At 35.3% G+C, this 25,080-nt stretch overlaps 1 protein-coding gene across 2 annotated transcripts; it reads left to right on the forward strand.

Moving 5' to 3' along the window:
* Positions 1-23: 23 nt before the first annotated feature.
* On the forward strand, positions 24-23,987 carry LOC140766967 (U3 small nucleolar RNA-associated protein 21 homolog). Of its 2 annotated transcripts, XR_012105524.1 has the most exons (20): positions 24-295; positions 914-941; positions 1,339-1,439; positions 1,997-2,200; positions 2,301-2,544; positions 5,167-5,342; positions 6,237-6,319; positions 7,850-7,922; positions 8,659-8,724; positions 8,817-8,859; positions 13,005-13,144; positions 13,346-13,558; positions 13,769-13,853; positions 13,925-14,219; positions 14,741-14,996; positions 15,173-15,395; positions 16,116-16,330; positions 21,088-21,243; positions 22,128-22,173; positions 23,294-23,987. XR_012105524.1 is itself a non-coding variant. In XM_073106692.1 (19 exons), the coding sequence occupies exons 1-18, from the start codon at positions 170-172 to the stop codon at positions 21,235-21,237; spliced, it is 2,721 nt and encodes a 906-aa protein (XP_072962793.1). In that variant the 5' UTR covers positions 24-169; the 3' UTR covers positions 21,238-21,243; positions 23,294-23,987. The 2 variants fall into 2 exon arrangements, 1 of the variants encoding a protein (XP_072962793.1); XM_073106692.1 differs by lacking the exon at positions 22,128-22,173.
* Positions 23,988-25,080: the final 1,093 nt, after the last annotated feature.

Raw genomic sequence — 25,080 nt, forward strand, 5'->3', positions numbered from 1 at the left:
AAACCCTGGTCGAGATGCCCGATTCAACCAAAACCCCAACGAAGAAATAAAAAGAACGTGGTGGCGGCCAAGGAGAAGGGAAGTGTTGAGGAGAGAAGAGAGCTTGGAGCAGCTGCTACCGCCGTTCAAAGGACGAGGGGAGTGAAACCCTAATAGAAACGAAGCATTGATGGGAATCTTCGAACCCTACCGCGCAATCGGCTACATCACTGCCGCCGCCCCCTTCTCTGTCCAAAGGCTCGGCACTGAGACCTTCGTCACCGTCAGCATCGGCAAGGCGTGGCAAATCTACGATGTAAGCCTCCTTGCCTTTTACCCTTGATTCTACATGCGTGCTTTTATTCAGAAAGCTTTGTTTTTGGAGGTCGTCTGATGATATACGTGTTTGTTTGTGATTTATTTGTTCTGTTTCTAGTTGGGCAGTGATCTTTATGCTAGAAAGATGTCATATTTGGTACTTCAAAAAGAAAGCTGCGTCACATATAGTCGAGAATTTCTATTTTTATATGGCAGAGTTAAAAGAAAGCACTTTTATGTCCATGATTTATAATATACTGCATATTCTTTGCTTATATCTATGTTCTTGTTTTCCAAGATTTGCCATACTAGGGGGATCGTATTGACATCTGTATTCTTGTTCTTGTTTCACTGCCAATTGATAAAATATTATAAATTGTCATTGATAGGATTGTTTTCTTTGATTTCCTTTCAGTGGATAATTGCTCAATTATCTTCCTTTTTAAGTAATAATTTACTAAAAGAAAACTTATTCTTGGATCTCTGTAATGCTTATGCCACGCCAATGTACCATAATATGTTAGTATACAATTACAAGTTTGGTATTGCAAATTGTGCAAAACTGATTCGTTTGCTTTTTCTTTGAAAATTATTGATTTTTCTTCTTCCTTTGCAGTGTGCTAAACTTACGTTGGTTCTTGCTGGTAAGTCCTGATCTTCCTTTGAAATTCTTTTCATCCTTTGTTTCCATTGGACCTTCATCCTTTCTTCTTGAGCAATGTTGATAATATTGGATATCTAAATTGTAATACTTTAGGAAAACTGAGAACGTTATCCGTTCTTCTTATTGGATGACTAGAGGATAATACTAATTAGTGTATTTCAGTTATATGCTAGTTAGTAACTTTAATAAAATTAAGGGGGATATTTAAGTTTTTATTTCCATTACCTGATTTTCTTTGGCATCTCTTCTCTATGCCTTGTAATTAACTGATTTAGTATACTTAACCTGATTATATATCTTTTGCTGTCACCTTGCTATTATCTACTTACTTTTTTTTTTCCTATGTTGCTTAAAATGTACATCTAATATCTTTAAAGGACCTCAACTGCCGAAGAAGATCCGAGCTCTTGCGTCCTTCAAGGATTATACTTTTGCTGCATATGGAAGTGATGTTGGAGTGTTTAAACGTACTCAACAGGTTTGCTAGACCATCCTACTTTCCAAACTAGATTTATGTTGTATTGATGGATATTTCCCATCCTCCATGTTACTTGCTATACAAATTCTAGTTTAGAACTATGTAGAAGTTCTACATGCAGACTGCAGAGTGCTTATGTGCTAAAGTTGTTGCTAGTTCAGTTATTGTAGAACTTTAGAAGGAGATCAATTTAAAAGGGAAAAGAGATGCAAAATTAAGGAACATGAGGAGATATTAGTAGAAAATGTAGTTATTCATTCTTCAAAATATTAGTGTAATCCTTTATTTTGCTTAAAATCTGCCATAATCATCACATTAAGAATGAACATATTGATATTAAGATGTCACTATATTGTTTTCTGTTACTTGGACACTTGATATTTTACTTTGCACAATTGAGAAACACATCCAGCATTGAACCTTAAAACTTAAAAGGAATATTTTAATCATATTTCTGTGGATATTTCCTTTCATTTGTATTTTTTCTTCAATTTTAATGCTATATTTTTAGCTATTCTCCATTTAGCTCTTAATATGATTAGTCTACTTTAAATTAGGTAGCCACATGGAGCAAACATGAAGAAAAAATCTATTTGTTATTCTTGTTCGGTGAACATGTCATAAGCTTGGACATCAAAGGTCATATGTTCCTATGGGCTTTCAAAGGAGTGGAGCCTAACCCTGAACCAGTTGGGCATATACAGTTAGACAACAATTTTTCTCCAAGCTGTATAATGCATCCAGATACTTATCTGAACAAGGTAGGTGCAGTTCTATTGACATCCAGAGTTCACTGATTATTCTTACACTTACACACTATTGCTTGGTAAGAATACTAACTGAAGGTTATGAAAAAATCAGGTAATTGTTGGTAGTAATGAAGGTCGATTGCAGTTGTGGAACATCAGCACAAAGAAAAAGCTTTATGAATTTAAAGGATGGAATTCGTCTGTACGCTGTTGTGTTGCCTCACCTGCATTGGATGTAGTTGCAATTGGTTGTTCTGATGGAACAATCCATGTTCATAATGTTCGCTATGATGAAGAATTAGTTACATTCACACATTCTGCTCGTGGTGATGTGACAGCCTTATCATTTAGAACAGGTATTACCTTCATCTGATGCATTCTCAGAAGGACAAATTCTTGGTATGTTGACCATGCACAATTTTTTTCCTATCTGCACACTTTTTTATTTTTTCAGTTTTGTCTAATTTTTTGACTGTGATCTAGTATCTGGTTTCTTGCTAAATATACTGGATTTTCTATGTTCCTGCGCATTCTCTACTCCTAATATTTGGTAAGGGCCTGTTTGGGAGTAGAGCCAAAGTTTCCTATTGGGGAAAGAGAACATAAGATCCAGGTCACTCAATTAAAGAGTACTGCAGAAGTTCTTATGGGAACTTTCTGTCCTATACTCCTATTAAAATTGGACACACAAAAGGAACAGTTACAGGAAAAAGGTACCAACAATGCCCTAGACCACCTTCTGTTTTCTTCTCATTCTCTTGTCTCATCTTTTACCAGCCTCCTCCATGAGGCCTCAACCAACTCTGTCACCATCTCCCTTGTTGTTTCCTGGCACCAACCTCCTGCACGAGGCCCCAACCACCTTAATTTCTCTCATTTCTCTCATTTCTCTCTTCCTTCTCTTATATGTTCCTGTCAATGCTTTCCTCAGCATGCCATTGACCAAATCAATGACTCTCTCTCTCTCTTCCTTCCTTGTCTTTGCATGCCACCACCCTGGTCCAAGATGCCCTCAATCCATCAGTTGCCTCTTTCTCTTGTTTCCAACTGCTGTCCCCTTCCTTATGACCTCGGCCCCCTTCCCTTCTATTACTTTTTATTGGCAATGGAAAAGAGGGAAGATAATAGTAGTAATGATGGGACAGCTACTCTGTGATTTGGGGACAGGTTTGCATGTGAAATTCAGAAAAAAATATCCTATCAAATACTGGATCATTTCCCTCAAGGAACTGCCTTTTTCTATATTAAATTTGGCCCATAAGTTGCTTTTGAAATAGCTCAGATATGAAATATTTCTTTACCTGTTGAAATTCCTTAGTAAAGCTTAATTCCTGTGTGTATTCCCATGGGATACTTCTGTGCCCAAACATACCCTAACAGTCTTAGGAGGGAATATTTTTCTGACCGATGCCCTCTTTCATGTAAAAGCAGTTCAAAGTTTAGAGTGACTCTTCTGTTATATATGAAAATTTTCAGCTTTCTGACTGTTTGTTGTGGGGAATCACATTTGCTTTCCTTTTTTACTCTGCATAAGTGCTTATACCATATAGTAGTAGTCAACTAATAACTGAATCTGGTGCAATCACTATTTGTTATAAAATCCTTATCTTGCTAAAAGAGTTTTACTGGTAAACAAGGACCTTGTCTTTTTGTGAGGCAGCTCAAAAGTGTACTTCTAGGAGCTTCATAAGGATGTGATAATTGATGACCAGTATAGTTGAAACTTTTCCTCCTATCAGAGGAATGTTGTACAATAGAGGTTTCTTTCTCCTTTCTAAAGGTAGGCCAAGAGCACCAAAAAGTTGGATCCACTCTCTGATACAGAAAAATATAAATTAAAAAAAATCATATTTGTCTCCTTCAGCTTTCCTTCAGATGTTTCTTCTTCTGTACTTCAGTCTCTTCTAAAAAATTGATTAATATTATGATTAAAGAAGTCCTAACTCCTAACAATAGTATAGTGGGCAATATTTTTCTACTGTTTTGAATAAATATCAATTTAATTCTTTTATATTAATCAAAATCTAATATTATGGAGATCTTTAAAGGAAAATTACCTTTATTCCTTTCCAGCCAGATATAACAGTAAACATAACAAGTAACTCCAATGACTTTTGTTTTCCCTCTCGGTCATATAATCGTTCCACTCTTCTTGGATGAGAAAATTGCTGCATGATACTTTTCAGCTTTGAACTCTAATAGGAAATGTTTTCCAGTACGACTTTTTGCCATATAAATTCAAGAAAAAGGTGATTCACATTCTCAGATTTGTGTATACAGTTATACACAATACACAATGACCTTCTGATTCCAGTCTTGAAGGTTTTCTTGTTAATATTCTATTGTGAATACTAACCCAGAAATTATCTTGATCTTTTGGATAGCTGGGAGCCTGGGACTTATGCTTGACAAACTTGTTGCTCCTCCATCTTTGATAAACCTGTATTAAGATATAACTGCTGCAAGTTTATCTTGATAAGTATTAAGGCAATCTTCTAGCTTTCGATTTTCAAAACATTTAAAGATAAGTTAAAATTTAGGGCAAGTTGGTTTAGCCCAATTTCAAACAACTCTTTATACTTCAAATTTGAGTGCTTAGCCCTCTTTGGAATACACCAAGTTGCAATTATTAGATTTTACATCTAAAATTAATAGTGCAAATTCTGGCATCAATGTGGTTCATTGGTGCACCAATATTTTCCATAAGTAAGCTTCTAGATGACCAGAACCCTGTCATCCTCAAATCAGATTGTGTTTCTGTGGAGCTAACTAAGTCTTTTTACATCCACGTTAACGACTAAAGTTGAAATTGGGCCAAATCATACGAGTTTACCCTAAATTTTATCATGAAACCAAATTGTTTTTTATAATTTTGCTACTTGATAGGATTTCATTTTTCTTGTTTTAGCTCTTACCAAAAATATCTCATAATCTATTGATGATCATGCTTTAATTCTGTATGTTCTTTGCTATACCAGATGGACAGCCACTTCTAGCTTCTGGGGGTTCCTCAGGTGTTATTAGCATATGGAATCTTGAGAAGAGAAGACTTCAATCTGTCATTAGAGAAGCTCATGATGGTCCAATAATATCACTACATTTTTTTGCCAATGAACCTGTGCTTATGAGCTCTGCAGCAGATAATTCAATAAAAGTAAGAACTTCTAGCTTTATAGTGTTTGATAATCAATTATGTTTTGTTAATGATGCTAGTTTGAGGTTTAGTTTGTAGGCTTGTATCATCTTGTAATAACCAACTGAAGGTTGGCTTGTTATTTAGTAATTTGATTGTTTGCATTCTCTCATTTACTGGGAATCATATATGTTAGAAATAGCTGTATGGCTGTTTCTTCACTCCCCCCCAAAGGGCATTCAACAGTTTTCATTCGTCTCTTTGCATTATTATAGTAACATTAGTCTTGTCTTTTCTTCCCCAGCTTTGAGAAAGGTACTGATGTTTCTCTAGGAGGATGTGATCCTCTGATGTTCCCATTCCTGCTTGTAGTTAGGCCAGTAATGTGCTTGAAACCATAAATGCTTCTGTGCAAGATAGTTAGCATTTGAATTTTTTCCACGTAATTATGATTCAAAAGTATTTCACTAATTTTCTTAGAACCATAAATCATGAACTTACAATGTTAGCATCAAATTGGAACCCCCTTACAATTGTTCTCACAGCCTGTTGTTTTTTTCCTTGAAATTTTTGTTGTACTTTATTTGTTGTACTTTAGATGTAGCATGAGATGTTCAAATGTTTTATTTGCTTGACTTTTGTTACTGGTTGATTTACATCTTCATTTCATCTTATCAATTAAAATAAAGTCAATGTCTATTAACTATATCTATGTTCTATATTAAATGGCATTTTATATTCTCCATTTAATTTTAAATAGGCATTTCTTTCTTACCTTCATAAAGCATTCTGTTTATTTCAGAATTTTTGGCACTAAGCTGTCTTTAGGTTAGTAGCATCTTGTGTTTAGTTTTATTTGATTTAGCACATGAATTTTATGTTATTGTTACATAATCTGTTGTCCTTTTCTTCTAGATGTGGATTTTTGATAATATTGATGGAGAGGCTCGTCTTTTACGTTTCCGAAGTGGCCACAGTGCTCCTCCTCTATGTGTGAGGTGAAGTAAATAATTCCACTCACTCTCTTCTTGCACATGATTTTAGTTAACATAAATTGTTTTACCTTTCAAAGATAGTGGTCAATTAAGAATATGCTGCACTGTTGTGGTCCTTGTGGTGCAATTTCAGCCAAACTGGTGCTGACAAATTACTATACTTTCTCCTTGGCCTCTCATAACATTAATGATACTGGACTTTAATGAGTGATTTGGTGACTCCTCATTTCCATCTTCACGGTTTTCAAATCAGTAGGCCATTTTGCAAACTTATTTGCACATTTATTGCTGTATGTAACTTTGTAATTGATGGACAAGAAGGGCCTAGAGCAAGAGGCATGTGGTCTCAAAGATTCTATGTATTGTTGAGATAACTATGGTCTGAGACTGTAAAACCAGGACGTCTGCTATGAAGCAATGAAAGATTGTTCGTTCTTTCTTTACTTCAGAATTCCTGATGCAGATGGTTTTCATCATGGTTCCTAGTTTCGGCCGATTCCGATGCTGGGCCGAAACCAATCTATTGATTGGTTTCGGTCGGATTGGCCGATACCCGATTCGTTTTGGGTCGGGATCGACCGATACGGCCCATCTCGCCTGAGACGAACATGGGTAAGAGAGAGAAAGGGGAAAGAGAGAGCAAGAGAGGGAAAGAGAGGGGGAAGAGAGGGGAAAGAGAGAGAGGGAAAGAGAGAGAAAGAGATGGAGCAAGAGAGAGGGAAAGAGAGGGAAAAAGAGAAAGAGAGGGAGAAAGAGAGAGAGTTTGTGGGTTGTAGCAGTAAGAGGGAGAGGGAAGAAGAGAGAGAGGGGGAAGAGGAGAGAGACGTGGAGAAAAGACAAAAATTAAAAAACTATATTAAAGAGGGAAAGAGATGGTAGTGGGTGAGGGAGAGAGTTAGTAGGAGAGAGAGAGAGAGTTAATTAGGGAGAGAGTTTAATAAGAGAGAGTCAGAGAGAGAGAGAGAGTTTGATAAGAAAGAGTTAGTGAGAGAGAGAGTTTGATAAGAGAGGAAATTAGTGGGAGAGTAAGAATTGTTTTTAATTTGTGTGGGAGAGTAAGAATTGTTTTTAATTTGTGTGGGAGAGAGAGAGTGAGTAGTAGAAAGGGGGAGCAATAGAAATTGAGAAAATAATATTTAGTTTTTAGTTTTTAGACTTTATATATGAATAATTTATATTTATATCTTATTATTATTATTTTTTAAAAAATTAAGAATTTTTCTGTATTTTAAAAATTATTTTAAAATACAGGCCGATGCCGTCGGTACGGCTGATACGTATTATTTTTTCAGAGAGCCGATTCTGATCTTGATTCCGATACTTGGAACCTTGGTTTTCATACTTTTTGTTATCAACAAGTTTGTCTATTTGGATTTGACTAGTTGAGCATCCTGAAATTCTTGTTATATTTTAGCTGGGAAATGTCAGGGTTGCTTGATTGTTATTATGTTGACAGTAATGTTACCAACAATTGGCTCTAGTTGTTGTTATCTTATCATAAAGTTATTAATTATTGAATTTATGTTGTAATAGATTCTACGGTAATGGGAGATACATCTTGTCTGCTGGTCAAGACCGTGCATTTCGTCTTTTCTCTATCATCCAGGTGCATCACTGTTATTGTCCCTTATACTTTTCTTCTTTTATGCCGAGCTATGTATGATTGTATGTAACTGAACAAGATATTCCTGTGAGCTATTTATTTATTGAATATCGTATTGAAAATTCTGGCCTTATGTACTACTTGTCAGTACACTCCACATCTGAGAGTTATCAACACTTCCGTTGTAGTGACATATAATGGATTCAAGTTAATTTTTAAGGGACTGCAATGTTAAAGATGCAGTCAGGGAGCACATTGATATTTAGTATTCTGAAAAAGCTGTCTGGAGAATCTATTCATATGTTTCAGCTTTTTGAAAGCCCCTGTGTGATACATTTTGCATTGTTGAAATTAGAAGATGCTGATTTGCAAGAGGACTGGAATATATGTTATACATCCTACATAAGTATGATGTATAAAATATGCTAGAGAATGGAGATATAATAAGATGCTAATCCTTTTGAAAAGAGTAAATGCATTTTTCATTGAGTTAGTTGATCTAAAATGGGTATAAAATCATTTGTCTTCTTTCATGGTTTGACAGCTGAAATATTACTTAGGTCAAAAGTCCAAATGATGATTGAATTCTTACAAAATTCTAGGTAGTTTAGTCAGATTTGTTTATGCTCTTGAGAAAATGGTTTTAGTACATGCCAGTTTACCTTTCTCTCTAACGAGTGTGTTAAATCCTAGAAAGAAGTTTGCCCATAAATTGCTTAACGTCGTGAATGTTGAGCAGGATAAACAAAGTAGAGAGCTATCTCAGCGGCATGTGACTAAAAGAGCTAAGAAACTTAGAGCAAAGGTAATTAAATACTCTATATTGCCTACTTATATGCATGCTGACTAAAAGAGAACTTCCACTCATCTGTATTTGTTCTGTCTACTGCTGTGCAGGAAGAAGAGATCAAGCTAAAGCCTGTCATTGCATTTGATTGTGGTAAAGATTTTATCTTGATTAACATTTTTCATTGTAATAAATATCAGTGCACATATCCAGACTTCTAAGATGAGTCAATGACCACTCCGATCTACTTTTTCTGGATCCTAGCTAGAAGTGCTTGTCTTTTCCCTTTGTGCACCTCTAGGACTAGTATGTGATCATGTAGGATTTCTTTTCTCTCTCATTATCCACCTTTTAGGTTTGTGACTGTTGGCACTTTACAATGCCAGTCAGGTGCCGGCCAGTGAATAGAATGTAGTATAATTGTGCTCCCACTCTAGTAAGATGTTATTATCATGTGGCAACACTGTTGTTTCTCCAGCCCTAGTGACTCGAAGTATATTCCATATGTCATTGCAGGAAAATAAATGATTGAGAAATGTAAATGACTAAATGCATTAGACTAAATAATTTCTCACTTATTGTAACTAGCCAAGTTGTTGCCATCTTTTGGTTGACCTTATAGATGCTTATATCCTTTTCTTGTTTGTTAAAGATGCACAAATCCTTTACTCAAACATACAATGTTCTGAAAATCGATTTTGGCAGCCAGCTGCCATTGTGGGTCGCCTAGGTGCTAAAAGGCGCTAGGCGGGCTGGACGGCCCGATAAAGCGGGCAGTGCTTTGGCTCACCAGCTATCGAAGCGGGTTGGAAGCAAGTCGGATGCGGATTTAATAACTAACCACTAGTCCACTATATTAAAAAAAAATCCAAACCCTATTGTTGCTCTCTTTCAATCGATCCTCTCTCATGCGGTGGCTAGCAGAGGCAGCATCAAGCGAAGGCATCAAGCAGCAAGTAAAGGTGTCAAGCAGACGACAGTAGCAACCAGATGAGGATTTTGTTGAAGTTGTGGATTGCCTCTCTCCTTTTTCCTCCTCATTGTTTTCTTCTTTTTTTCTTTTTGTCTTCTCTCTGCTTTAACTAGTGGGAAAGAGGCCACGAGCTCTCATGTTAACATTGGAAATCACTAACTATTAATGCATTCAATATTATTTTAGATTGTGGTAATTTATTATTAAGATGTTAATGAAATATGTATACATATTTGTGAATTATAAATTTGTATATTATTTTTATTGTTGTGAATTGCACTATAAAATTTTATAAATGGCATATTAGTGTATACATATATATATATATGTAATTTTTTTATATTAAAAATGTTGGACTGCCTTGGCATCTACCTTCCTCCTAGGTGCTAGGCGGTGAGGTGACCGCTCATAACCTGCGGCCACTTTTCAATACACCGCACACATAGCAAGAGGGCACTATTATTTTTTTATTTTAAGTTTCTCACATTGTCAATGTAGACATACTGGTCAAATACTGTGCTAGATATTTTGCAAAAAAGCAGGCCTACAACTTATTAAAATTATTTCATCATCCTGAAAATTTTGGCATTGCTAGATTGTTTTTTAGATTACTGAATTGCTATATTATGCTGCAGTAGTTACCTAAAAATAATGTTTTCCTTTTTTTTCCTCTACATAGGTATCTTTGATACTGCTAATAATTTATCTAGAGAATTATTCAAAAACCTATCTATTAACTACTAGAAGTCCTTAAATTGCACTTAGATCTTCACCTTTCTAAAAGAAGGAAGAAAAGAAAAGAAAAGGGTAACAAAAAGAACTATCCAGTCAATTTGAGTAAATGATGTCAACATCTGTGAATTGAAATATTAGGGTTCCCCTTAGTTCTTCATGAAGTCGATGGAAAATGGGAGAACATGAGATGCTCTAGCATAAAAGGTATGGTTATCTCATATGATGACTTGGAGCTGGACATGTAAGTGACATAAGAGGATCATTATCAGAGTATCAGGTATCACTAGCAATAGGACTAGTCGAGGGGCAAAATGGATTTATCAAGGTTTTAAAAGATTGTAGATGGTAGAGGAGTAGACAAGTGATCATGTGGCACCTAGGCACTATGCAATAGCTTAGGCGGGAGCCTAGAATTTGAGACAGTTAAAATATGAACAAATAAAAACAATAATAGTTAAAGAAGAATTTAAAATTAATACATACAATCTAATCAACGTCTAGTGCATTCTTGTTAAGATTTAAGAATTATAGTAAGATATTTGTATCCATTAATTCGTCACATGTACAATAATTTTGAATTCAAAGTCAATCTACACATTAAAATATGATTTGATATGCTAAGGCGGTGATGTAGATGGGGCCTAAGCAAGCCCTAGTTATATTACAAGGCGGGAGCCTAGGCATTAAGGCAGAAGTTTTCTAAAACAATGAAATTTATATGTATGTAGTGGGTTTGATCCCCTCTTAGGGAGCCTCCTTTTGATTGAAAAATCCTTATAGATGGTCTTGTTGAAGATTTTGATTATAAAGCTTAAGCTGACATTATTGTGCTAACCAGTTCTACACCTAGTAAGAAAAAATACTAGGCACTGACATGATTCGGATCTCATGAAAGTATGGAACAAACTTATTGATTGTGCTAGTTGCTAAATTCAAGGCTTACAACAGTTGATGAGTCAATAAGGTTGGTAAGTATTCAACGTAGGAACTAACATTCCTTGTAAAAATGTAATATAGACCAATGATGGCCGTGCCACTAGTGGCACCCCTTTACGTGCCAGTGACACACATTTATAATATTTTTAATAAATATTTTGTGATATTTAGATATGTTTTTATGTTTTTGAGTCTTCAGTGTGTTAATCTTTGGTTTTTGGTTTAAATATATATATATATATATTGCAACCTACATTATAGTACCTTATCTTTAAATTATTTTTGTAAATGACTTATTTTACTAAAGATACAGTAATAGTTAAATATAAACATTATTCAACATATAATATAATTGATATTCGTAAAAACTAATATTAATAATTGAACACTATAATATAATTGCACAAATAATAACATTCAACATATAATATTAATTGATAATAGTTTAATAATTAAAACTAATATCTAGTTGAACGTAGAATGACAAGTAGGATCAAAAACTTCATTTGTCGACACAAGAATAATATGAGAATGTTGTATTAAATACTGTTGATATTCTTCAAAATTTATCAACTGATAGTATTGCTTGTTGTAATGTCTCTCATAGTCTTCATACAAATAAGAATTTTATAATTCTCCTATGATATGAATATTGAACATGCACAGAAACAATTGGCATAGGAGGATCAAAAACTTCATTTGCCGATACAAGAATAACATAAGAATGTTACATTAAATACTGTCGATATTCTTTAAAACTTATCAACTAATAGTATTGCTTGTTGTAATGTCTCTCATAGTCTTCATACAAATAAGAATTTTATAATTCTCCTATGATATGATATGAATATTAAACATGCATGGGAACGAATAGACATATCTTCACCATAAGCATATACAGATTGTAGATATGGAGTTTAATAATGGTGTTGTGGCTATGGTAGGTGTGATTGATAGGATGGTAATGATGATGAACTCATATTATCCTGTGAGTGCATCTCTTTTAATGTTTAGCTATCTATAGACTGAGTCTCGTTATTATCACCATTACCATTACCATTACCGTCACTGCCACTATCATTATTATCTCTAATCTCATCATCATCAATTTTATCTAAGTCTTCTAAATGATTAATTGATCAGTTGATTTGATAATGATTGATGAAAATAGAAAAAATTAAAAAAAAGCTTCACATAGCACAATAATCGACACATAGCCATGTCGGATTGGCATGGCTCGACATAGACGTGTGCCACTGGCACACCCCTTGCCAAGTGCCGATCGGCACGACCATCCATGATACATGCTAAGTGTAATAGTCATTGACTTGGTCTATCAATGTGGTTAGTCAAAAGTTTGAGTAGGTGAAAGATGTAGATATCAGTCAAGATTCACCAAATGTTTTCTACTCTAAAAATTGTAGCCATATCATGTAATAGTTACACAAGATTCAACAGATTCTTCAAATTGTTTTGACAATTTATATGCTATTTTACTTCTTCAATCTCTGATATGCAGAAGATGTGTAATATACTGTCTCCTTTTTACCGCCTCTGTTTTTAATGTATATTATTATTAAATATAGAGTTGTGAATAAATTTTTTACTGACATGGCACAAATTCAGTCAAATGATGTAATCTACTGCATTACAGCTGAAATACGGGAGCGTGATTGGGCCAATGTGGTTACATGTCATATGGATACTTCACAGGCATATGTATGGCGACTTCAGAACTTTGTTCTTGGTGAGCATATTCTGACTCCATCTGCAGAGAGCAAAACACCGGTGAAGGTATATATACCTTATGATTCTAAACTTCTGCTTTTGTATTTCAAAGTTCAAGTTTCATTACTTTTGAGTATGTCTCAATTGTGATGGCCATTGATTTAAATTTTGAATATTTCTCAGTCAGCATTTATTCATAGCTCTGTGATATTATGATTTCAGTAGTTTAACGATTTTAATACAATTATCTTTTATGTTGCATGACAGACGTGTGCAATAAGTGCGTGTGGTAATTTTGCTGTCTTGGGCACTGAGGGCGGTTGGATTGAAAGATTTAACCTCCAATCAGGAATCAGCCGAGGCACTTACACTGATACTTCTGTGGAAAGTCAATGTGCACATGGTGGAGAAGTGGTTGGAGTTTCTTGTGATGCTACCAACAGCATCATGATAAGTGCAGGATACCATGGTGATATCAAGGTCTGGTTTATGATTGTCAAGTGTTTTATATCCAATTTTTATGACAACATCCTGCTCTTTACTTCTTTTACATGAGTAGCTTGAATTATCCCAGATTTTCTTGTTTAATGAATTTGTAGTGTAGTATCAAATTGTTCTCATTTTGTGCTTTAAAAGTGTCAGACAGTGCACATAGTTTTCAGCGCAATGATTAGTTGATATCTGTTGTAGGTGTGGGATTTCAAAAGTCGTGAACTGAAATCTAAATGGGATGTAGGACATTCCATTATTAAGTTTGTATATCACAGAGCAAATGGTAAGACCCATCCTTCAATAATTGTTGTTTCAAAGGAGCTGTTGAATTAAAAGGTCATAATTTTATTTCAGGTCTTCTGGCAACTGTAGCAGATGACATGGTTCTTCGTCTGTTCGATGTTGTGGCTCTACGGATGGTTCGTAAGTTTGAGGGTCATACGGACCGGATTACTGATTTGTGTTTTAGTGAGGATGGAAAGTGGCTATTTTCTTCTAGTATGGACGGAACTCTTAGAATTTGGGATGTCATATTGGCCAGACAAATTGATGCAATACGCGTTGATGTGTCTATCACAGCAGTATCTCTATCTCCTTCTATGGATGTTTTGGCAACTACTCATGTTGATCAAAATGGTGTCTATCTTTGGTGAGCTTGGTTTTATTTCCTTGATTAGTACATCAGTTCTCTTGTCGCATTCTTATTTTTGTTGGACATTATCTCTTTTAGGAAAAATAAAAGCTTAAAGTCTGATTGACTAGCAGTAGTATACTACTGTGCAATGATACATTGAGCTGTTTGCACAATTGGATTATGAACAATTATATAGTGTTTGGCCCTTGGAGTTTGTTCTAAAAGGTAAAAGCTAATTAAAGGATGCCTGAAATTCTGATTAGCTTTGTGAGCATATTCATGCTGTATATGTATGTCAATGGAATCAGGATCATAGTTATGAAATTACATGCTTTGTGATGTTGTTCATATTGTGGAAGTACTGTATGGAATTAGGAGCAGAGTTGCAAACTCTGTAGGATAGATTGTTGATCTGCATTTCTGTTTTTGCTATTTCCTGCTCAAAGAACAGTTCTTTCTGTGGCTAGCAAGTTCTAAATTTAGTGGAACCATCTATGTGTTGTAATCTCACTATCTTGTTTTTGAATATTCATCAGGGTTAATCAGGCTATGTTCTCAGGATCATCCAATATAGAAAATTATGCAAGTGGTGGACATGTTCGAAATGTTGAAATGCCATCCATCTCTTCAAAAGAAGGATCCCTTGAGGAATCAACCCAACCTTTGGTGGATCAGCACCAAATAAAAAATTCTCCTCTTGTGCATCCTGATCACCAAATACCTAATCTAATTACGCTTTCCTTGCTTCCAAGGAGCCAGTGGCAAAGTTTGACAAATTTAGACATTATAAAGGTTAGCTTTGTTGTTCAAGTTAATGTGTAATTAATTTGACATTAAGATGTTTCAATAGAATTATTTTTAAAAAATGACTTGGACCTAGTGATGGATTATGTATTGTACTTGCTGCCTCGATATGCTGTTTTGGATATATTTATTTAGTTTATTTTGCAATTATTTGTAACTCTCAGGTTCGTAATAAGCCAGTCGAACCGCCAAAGAAGCCAGAAAAGGCACCTTTTTTCTTGCCCTCAACTCCATCTCTATCCGGAGAAATATTATTTCAGCCTAATGCTGATGTTGTAAGCAAAGACAAAGATGACCAAACTATTGAAGTGAAGCATCATAATGGAAAGTTTGATGTAACCTCACGATTTCTTCTGCTTCTACAGTCCTGTGGAGACAAAAGGAACTGTAAGCATGTTTTCTAGCTTGTTTGCAAATATAATAATGAGTATGCATACGAGAATCACATGCAACAAGTTTTAGGGTTATCTTCTTCCATCACTTGAGTAATTTCAAATCCATAATCATTTATGCTTTTCATTATTGACTCTTTTCTAGTTTCATCTACTGTGCTTGTTGGTTAGATTTCATCTCCTTCACTTGAACACACTTTATTTCTGGGCTATTTGCTACTGATTGCACCTACTGAAGGTACATCATAGTACATAGAAACCCTTCTTCTTGACTTTGTTTCTATTATACGAAGAATGTTGGAACTCATATAAAAATTACTTTGAGGAACAGGAGATGAGCCAGAGGCCAAAGTTCCGCAGTGGAAGATATTAATTCTACAATTTATTTTCTATTAATTTACAGGATCTTTGATTATATGTCTACCTCTCCACCATATATGTTTGTATAATGTATTGATTTTTTTCTGCCACATTTGGGTTTGTGCACAGGTCATTAATTTGGTGATTATGTTTGCATGACAGTTTTATAGAAAAAAATCTGCCTCCATCATTAATGAGGAAGAACACCTTAGTAAAGCATTTGGACGGTCTAATATTGAATGGCATGCTATTCTGTTGCGATTAAGATTTTTTTCCCCTCTTTGCTTTGTCATTTATTTTAAATTCTTTTTGATATGCTTGTTAACTCTTAAGGATTCAAACTATTGAATTGCAGTTTCAGCATTCACGGACTACATTAAAAGTTTGTCTCCCTCAACTCTGGATATAGAACTACGCATGCTACAGATAATTGATGATGATGATCTAGAGGAAGTAAAGCAGAGGCCAGAATTGCATTCTATTGAATTACTGTTGGATTACTTTATTCATGAACTTTCTCTCAGGAATAACTTTGAGTTCATTCAAGCCGTTATAAAGCTGTTCCTTAAGGTATGTTATTTGGATGACACTCTTATTTCTTTCAGTTACTCTCAACTCTCAGAAGTAAAGGTAGGGTGAATAGAATTTCAATTAGCAGTTATCATGTGAGATACTATGAAATGATCTTATAGAGTAACGTGAAGTTGTCAGCATAAAGATTTGATACATACTGGTATGTTGGTCGCATCACATCTAGAGGAAAGCACATCCTTTTCATTACTCCAAATCTGGTGTGGCCATTTTCTCTTGCTCACTATGCATACAAGGAAGTATGGAATTGTTTGATCTCTATAATGTATTACAACTCCTAATCCATGAGGTTTGCGGCCATTCCTTTAAAAAGACATTTCAACACACATAGCTTGAAAACCTTTTCAATATAGGGTATGATTTGTAAAAATAGGTAAAATGTTGGGTGTGATTTATAAAATCCCTAAAAATTATAATTTTTATTTAAGGAAATCAAACCTACTTGTATGGGATATTATTATTGATCTTGAAATAAAGAAGAGCTGATAAAGTTTTCTCCAATTTCCTCGCATGCAGTGTGAAATCCTTTGGAGTGAATTCGGGTTATCTCTTATCCTGTTCTTACTCTTCGCTGTTCTTTTGACGTTCGACAATGTAACATCGTACCGCAAGTATTGTAGCATCGCATTGTTACGAACAATATCTGGGCTAATCCGTTCACAGGAAGCATTTGAGAATTTTATGGGAGGTCCTTGTGAATCTTAGATCTAATGACTTTGTAATGGAGCGATTCTGAGATCAGGGTAAAAAGATGTGAAGGAAATAGTGGAGAAGGGTCGAAACAGGACAAAAACTAGTAAACCGATGTTGTGGCAGTCGTCGGAAGATGGTGGAGGTCGGCCATATGAGTAGATAGCTTGTGGAGATAGAAGGTGGCTAGGGTTTGGAGGTAGAATTAGAGTTTCTAAATTAAATCTGCTCTTAAGAAAATAAATGACTACGATTAAAAAGGTAAAAGAGAGATAAAGAGTGGCTAAACCAATATTAATTTCATGAAAGCATATGGACAATGACTACTCCTATTTATAGGAGTAGAGACACAATGGGCCGAGCTCTATTCGCTCTACTAGGCTTACATATGCAGATTAACTGGTTTAATTCAATTTTAAAAGCAATAAGCAGAAACAACCAACTAGACTCAGTTCGGTTCAACTTAACTGACTCGACCCTTGTGGTCGAATCATAACACGTATCACCAAGCACTATAGCATCATACCGTCGGGTGTAGATCTCAAGATACCAAGAACCTACGAAATGCTCAATGTATGGATTTTGAAACAGATATTAAGGAATTATTCAGAAAATGATAATTCTTACACACCGGTAATTATTTTGACTTCTTTAGTAACTCCTAGGATCTTTTTGAGTCTGCCCTAAAGATAGCTTCTTAAGTTCTGTAACAATAACCTGCTGAATTAAATCATGCAACAGATTCTCTACAATATTTGGCCATATCTCTCCTGTAAGGTTGTCTAGAATGGGTGGTAATGCAACCCTAAATGGCTCTGATATCAATGATGATGTAGGACAACCTAGTAGTCGGACCTATTGTGTATGAATCAAATGCACACAAATAAACATGCAATGAAACTGTGATATGTAGAGGGAATAACCTGACGGTCCTACGCTATATGAGATGCAAATTATATAGAAGGAAAACAAAATTCAGCAATAAAAAAATAAAGATAGTATTAGAGTAACTAATACTATTCTAAATAATATTTGAACCTTTTTAGGGCCTTAAAATAGGTTTTAGGAGCTAAATTGAAGTTTTTTAGCACTAGATATTAGAGTAACGCATATAGTTTCTCATGGAAAGTGGTAGATCTACTTGAAAGTTGTAGTTCTACTTGAATCATACACCAATTAGATTCTAATTTGATGATTTTCTATAATTGTTTCATTTTTCTTTTTCAAATTGAGGAAAAAAATTAGGAAAAAAAAAAATCAAAATTTCCCTTTGATTTTTGAAATTTGAAATGTAATTTATATTGATCAAGTTTCAAAAACAGTGGTACCAAAAAATGATGAAAGAGACCCTAACTTGTTCTCTTTGAAGTAAAATATGCTCAATAAATTAGTGCCATGTGTTAGCACGGGACATGAGGGAGTTGTGCAATACTCACCAGTCCCCATGTAATGGTGCTAGTAATGCATTAGCATGATACATATCAAGCCATGCTGATCGATGGCAATTCATGGCTGTGTTTTGACTATTTTCTGTTACTTCAAATTGTTGTTGGATCTTGATATACTCTTGAAAGAAGTTGGAGAACTAACCTTATTTTCAAGTGATACGGGAGAATAACATTCCATGCTAGTATGTACTCTGCTTTAATTATATCTCTAGGAGATGTTGCATGAAAAGGTGGTTGTGTTAATAAGTAGGTTAATAAGTTTTGATGATCCCAAACAATTTGATGTGATTGAGATAATGAAGTATTCTATTTTGTCTCTATTCCTAACTCTCTCCTCAATCTCTTCCTCTCTCACGGGAGAATAACATTCCATGCCCCTCCCTCTCTCTCTTTCGTCCGTCAATCCCTCTAGTCTTGTAGGGTCAACCAACTCCTCCCTCCTCTTCTCTTCTTAGCGACTAATGTTATCCTCCATGCCATCTCCATCTACACCACAAACTGCCACCATCTCTTCCATGCAACCACCGTGCTCCTTTGCCACTGGCCACCAACACCCTACTGTAGGCCCTACCTTCCATGTCACCAACTTCGCCTCTGACTACCACCCTCAACCACACCACCACCACCACCACCACCACACCCTCATTATCCATTTCTAGAGCCTAGTCACCATTGCTGCACCAATCCCATCACCAAATAGCATTAGCCTTCTCCACGGATTATCTCCAACCCCACAATCCCAGATCAGATCCCGATTAGACCTAGATGGAGTGCCAATTTGAATAGGATTTGAATACCAAAAATGTAGATCGAAACCTTGCAAAGCCAATCCGTCTAGTTTCACTTTTTTCCTGGTGTCGTACAAATGTTTGGCAAATATTCTCCCAGGGCTACATAGGTCAACAACCATTTCTGCAAATAACCTAGATCTACCCTCCGAGACCAGGTTCATATCACAATCTAACTTCATTATTAAGTTTACTTACTAGGAAACACAAATCATAGAGGGAACTGATGAGGATCAGGTGATCAACAATTTCGTAGGTTTGCACACAAAAGGCCAAGTGACTTTATTGTAAAAGTCGCAAATTATTAATTGATTATAGACCGATGGAAGATGAATTAGCAAAGTGAAACATAGACCAAGTAAATATGAGATATTAATCAGAAAGGTGAGTTCAAGGCCATCAAGTTCTCTATAAGGATTTAGGATGCCCATTGGAGAAATAACCTATTATAACAAATAAGGATTCAAATGTTGGTGGAACCTACTTCTATTTTCCTGCCACCCTTCGCTGATATAAGGACAGCTGGATCATTGCCACCCGATCCAAAACTGGTTTCCAGTGGCACATATCACAATAGATTCCTGTACCAGGACCTATTTCTTGTGCCAAATTCCTGTGCAGAAGAGATATCAGGCTGCATGGATTGTGCTGCCTGGTACTTTTATCCTTGGTAACAAAATTATCCTCTTTAGGGCCTCACTCTGGAGTGATAGCAAGGCTTCTTGCACCCAACTGATCATGAGTTTGAGCCAAGGAACAACCTCTATACAATAGGATAATGACTACATTCTGGCTTCTCTGGACCTTGCTCTTGCAGATCACTTGTGCTCTTGAATGCCTTATAACAGAAAAGAATGAAGCTAACGTTTGAAGAAGCTAATGCACAAAAAAAAACCATCAGATTGATGTAGTTTACTTTTTTTTCGGGTTGGTGAATGCAAATTAATCTATTTCCCCTTCCATGGCAGGAAGTTCTTCTCTTCACAACCGATTCCCCAACTTAGGTTTAATCATCGATATGAACTTCATATATATTTTAAAGCATGATTTGGATGAGCAAGTATCTTATATGCCTGGTAGCTTCCTAGTTTAGAAGAATTGCTATAATATGATGACTTCTCTCATACGGAGAGTCTTCACTCTCCATGGATCAAAGAGTTTCAAATTTCTAGGATATACCTTGCAGGTAAAGGGTATCACTTTGTACGATAATAACAACTAGTACTTGGTGTAGCATGTGAGTTACAAACCCTGTCCAACCATAGGGGTAAGGCTACATACATCCGGATTGATCGGAGCCGGCGGTGTTAGGATGCCCTCTTTTAGTATCACCTTGCAGAAGGAATTATTTTGTACAGAAAACTTGGGATGAAGAATCTCTGTGAACCTGTTGTTGTCAATTGGCATGACGAAAGAAAGTAATTACCTGCTGAACATGTTTAGGCACCCATCAGGACCTTTGAAAAATTGGGTATCTCCGCAATATCGCTTCTAAGTTATAAAAACATCTCTTTTGGTTCCTGATTATTTTTTGTAGCGTTTTTTTCTTTTTCTTTTATGTTTATCTGTCTTTTTCTGGGTGAGTGGTTAGGTGCAAGGGTTGGGTTGGAGTGGTGGGAAGAAGAGGAAATGGTATAAGACTTGACTGTATGATGATAATGCATTCTTTATTCTGCTTGTCTTTTCTAATGGTATTGGAATTTTGGAACTGCGTGATAAAAATGCATCATTCTTCTGGATTTTCCAATCATATACAGAGCAGATTTTATGGTTGCTTGCTTATTGACATCATGTTACTGTCTTGGAACAGATACATGGTGAGACAGTGCGGCGCCATTCTATTTTACAGGAGAAGGCGACACAACTTCTAGAAGTTCAAAGCTTGGTTTGGCAGCGGATAGATAAAATGTTTCAAAGTGCAAGATGCATGGTTACATTTCTAAGCAATTCACAGTTTTAGTAACAGGTGCCTTTCATATGTAGAGTTTCTTATGCACCATAATTATTTAATGCTGAGAATTATTTGCTTTTTAAAACACTTTAAAATGATTACCTCGGATGTTATTTTGATAAATGAGAGTTCCATCTAGTTTTGATATTATGCCTGATGGGCTTGCTACAAAGAACAGATCAAGTCTCACTGGTTCCACATTCATGTTTAAGTTTGTTTAATGCAAGAGTTGCTAGTAGGAAGTAGGGATTCTTGGGCAGGCATACATTTGATTGTCTATGGATAACTAGCCAACTATATGTAGTTATTTATATTGATCCTTTTCCTCCATTTACTTGATAAGTATTCTTTCTTAAATCAAGTTTGATCATCTTTCCTTTTCTTTTCTTTTGACATTTTTTTTTGTCTTCCATCGAGAAATTTTCTAGCCCAATAAAATTGTTTCTCTGCATTGCTGCATTATATGGTCTATTTTGAACTTATCCAAGCCATCTAAATTAATCTTCATACAACTTATCCTCTATATTTGCTACCCCTAACTTATGTAAAAACATTCTTCTAGTTTATCTTCTCTAGTGCACTGCTTAATTATCTCTACATCCTCATCTTGGCTACACAGATTTTTGCATGTCGCATCTTAATTGTCTAACATGTTGATCCATTAAATATGACTACATTATAACCTATAATTATTATCTATGCAATAATGTTGGTGAATTCTGAATGAGAGGTGAGCATCTTTAATCATTGGTTTATCATGAAAAAATTTAGTTGATGGCTCTGATCACCTAAATTTATACAAGCTAAATTCAGCAAGTATTCTCCATATTTCATTTTATATTCCCTTATAGCATTTTGTTAAAACACAACATGCTTAGTGTTTACATAAAATCTTTTAGGAATGGAGAGACTGTCTTCAAGCAAAGCTTCCAGAAAACAGACCAGGTGGCTACAGCCTTCTTTTTTGGCATACTTTTAATTAGGTGTACATGTAATTCATGTTTTTTATACTTCATGAAGCTGAAGTTGATGGATGACTTTGACTTGTGCAGACATCAGTTCTATAAGATAATTATTTGATATGAAGATAATGATGCTCATTAATTTTCTTTTCTCTTTCCTATTAATAATTTATTTGATAATGAAGATAAGATATTTTTAACACAACAATACAAGATTTAGCAGCAAATAGTTCCCCCAGAAAAGAATTAGCTGAAAATTAGCCTGCCCAAGGAAAGGGTGGCATACCAAGGCATACCATTTATTTATTGAATAAGAAACGTAGTAAGGAACATAAAGGGAAGCTTCTTAATACTCGATCTGTGCATCTGCACAAGTTTAGAATACATATGATAGTTGTTTCTTCTATATATTAACAGTTTCTTCAAATGTATCAGCCCAAGGCAGTATGAAGAATGATTGCAACACTTGAAAGCCTTTCCAAAGGCAGCTGAGGGAGAAAAGAACACATAATAAACTTAATAGTGGGACTAATGGGTTTGGTTGTATCAGCTTAAGTTTCCATAACATGAATTGGAGTTTCTTTATGAAGCTTGAGGGTTTTAACGTCCCGAGCTAATGAAAGTTTCAGGAGTATTGGTTGAAACTCGCTGTAGAATTTTCAGTGTAGAATTGACAACACAAGCTACCTTTTAATATCATTGTCTTTTACTTGAACATTCCTACTCGTTTAAGTGAATTTGAAGATAGTTTATGTATTGGTCTATGAAATAGTTACGTATTGAAGTTCCAGATCTGTTGTTTAATCTGTATTATGTGTGGATATTGATGATTCTTCTCATAGGGAACTCTCTTAAATATTTCATTATAAAAATTATTTCTTTTGTGTTCATTTCCTTTTCATAAAGTGGAATCTTGCTGAACCATTAAGTCAACTCGGGAATGGTAACTCCTTTTCACACTACTGTTGTGGTTGTTCTAGGATCTGAGTATTGCATTTAAAAATTTATTTCTTCTGTTCTTTTCACAAAGGGGAATCTTGCTGAACCAATGACAATGCAGAAATACTAACTCCATGTTGTACTACTGTTGCTTCTTGTTCCAGGGCTTCTCTTTATCTCCTGAAAAGCCATGCAGGAATTTGGGCTTAAATACATTTGCTGAAAGCTTTGACGGTCGATTGAAATGCCAAGAGTTCTTAATAGACTTTTGCATGTGATGGTATGAGCTAAGAGTAAAGTGCAGTGAAGTTGAAGGCTATTCAAGTTTTTGAGGTGAATTTGATAGTAATCTCCAAGTGACTTGGAAATGATCATCAATGGGGAGAGCTATTTTGCAGTCCTTTGAAATCATCATTAAAAATGTGAAGTTGAGTAGCTGGTGATGAAATATTGTGCAGCATCGGCGATAAGTTGCTGCCACCCGTTTTTTTTTTTGAGTGGGGACGGTACCCCAGTTAGGGTTTTACTAAATTAACATAAACAAGTAGAGGTGAGCAGCAAGCATAAGGGAAAATTGCTGCTTGCATGATTTTGTCCTCTTTTCTGAAGATTAAAGCTAGTGCATTGAGACGAAAAGTTCAAAGCAGTTCAAGTATATATAATTATGTATAGTTATGCTCGTCAAGTACTATGTATGCTCTTTCTTTTGCTATTTGTGGTGGACCATTTGATTGCAAATTTATTGACTAAAAGACCTGAAGATCTCTCTATTTTTCAAAAATTGTTTGTATGTGTGACTGATCTTGGTGCTGATGCTTCTTGTTCATTTAAGTGGAGAACCGGCACCATTGTTTCTCCTTCGATTCTTTGTATGCCTCTATGGTGAAATTCTCTGTCTTGATGCATAAGAAATCTTCGTTCAGAACAAAACCATGAACCTGGTAGTGCTAAAATTTTCAAGCCCATGGTGATGCAACTATTTGTAGCCTATAAGACTACCATGTTTCCAATCTTCTTTAGGGCCATTAGGCCAGAATCAAAGCTAATGGTCATTCTTGCATGCAGAATTTGATACAGTGCTGAGTCTAAAGTACTTATGAGTTCAAGTTGTTCTTTTGGATTCTCTTGGTTGCATTGGAGTCCCAGGCTAAATAAACCCATTGAATGTATTTTTTTTGTGCTTGCCATGGTGAATAGGACTCATGAAAAGAGCATCAAACTGTGGTTATGCCTAGAACCAAACAAACTATGGTTATGCCTAGAAAAAAATCTTGGACGGATTTTCTCCTCCTAACGAACATGAAATGTTAGAATTGTTTTGTCTCCTTCGTTTTAATTACTCATCACATTCTGTTCAAACTTTTAGGCTACTATCACTTGTGGAATAAACTCTATTCTTGTATTAGTGTTCTTATTTTTAATACCAGAAGAAAAGTTAATACTAGTATAAATTATTCTAATATTTAGTTCAATACTAGTATAATGTAGTAATTATTTTTGATGTGATATAAAGTTCATATTAAATTATTAATTAATAATAAATTTTTATTGGAAATTATTGGTGTTTTAGATTAAATAACGAAAATACTCTTGAGTATACGTTAAATAATAGTACTAAATAGTTTTTTTTAAATGATATTATTTTTTATTACAACTGCGGGCTTAATGAACTCCATGTACTATACTTATGCATACTCCCTACATTTCCTTATTTTCTCGCATTGTCGGTAGGAAATAATATTTGTAAATCATGTATTGTGTGAAATAAGGTCTTGTGTTGTGTGAAATAAGGTCATGTGGGAAGGTGCGAAGTTCAGCTTGTGGTGTAGGGTTATAACCTTGCAATCTATTGGGTTTTAACCAAGTTGTGGATTTCTGTTACATATTACCCGCATTCAATATTACCTGCATTCAATAATCTCGTACTTGTGCCGGTGAGAGGTCGCGGTAA

This window comes from Typha angustifolia, chromosome 9 (genome assembly GCF_048772165.1).
Source record: "Typha angustifolia cultivar Huaian chromosome 9, ASM4877216v1, whole genome shotgun sequence".
NCBI classification, from domain to species: Eukaryota; Viridiplantae; Streptophyta; class Magnoliopsida; order Poales; family Typhaceae; genus Typha; species Typha angustifolia.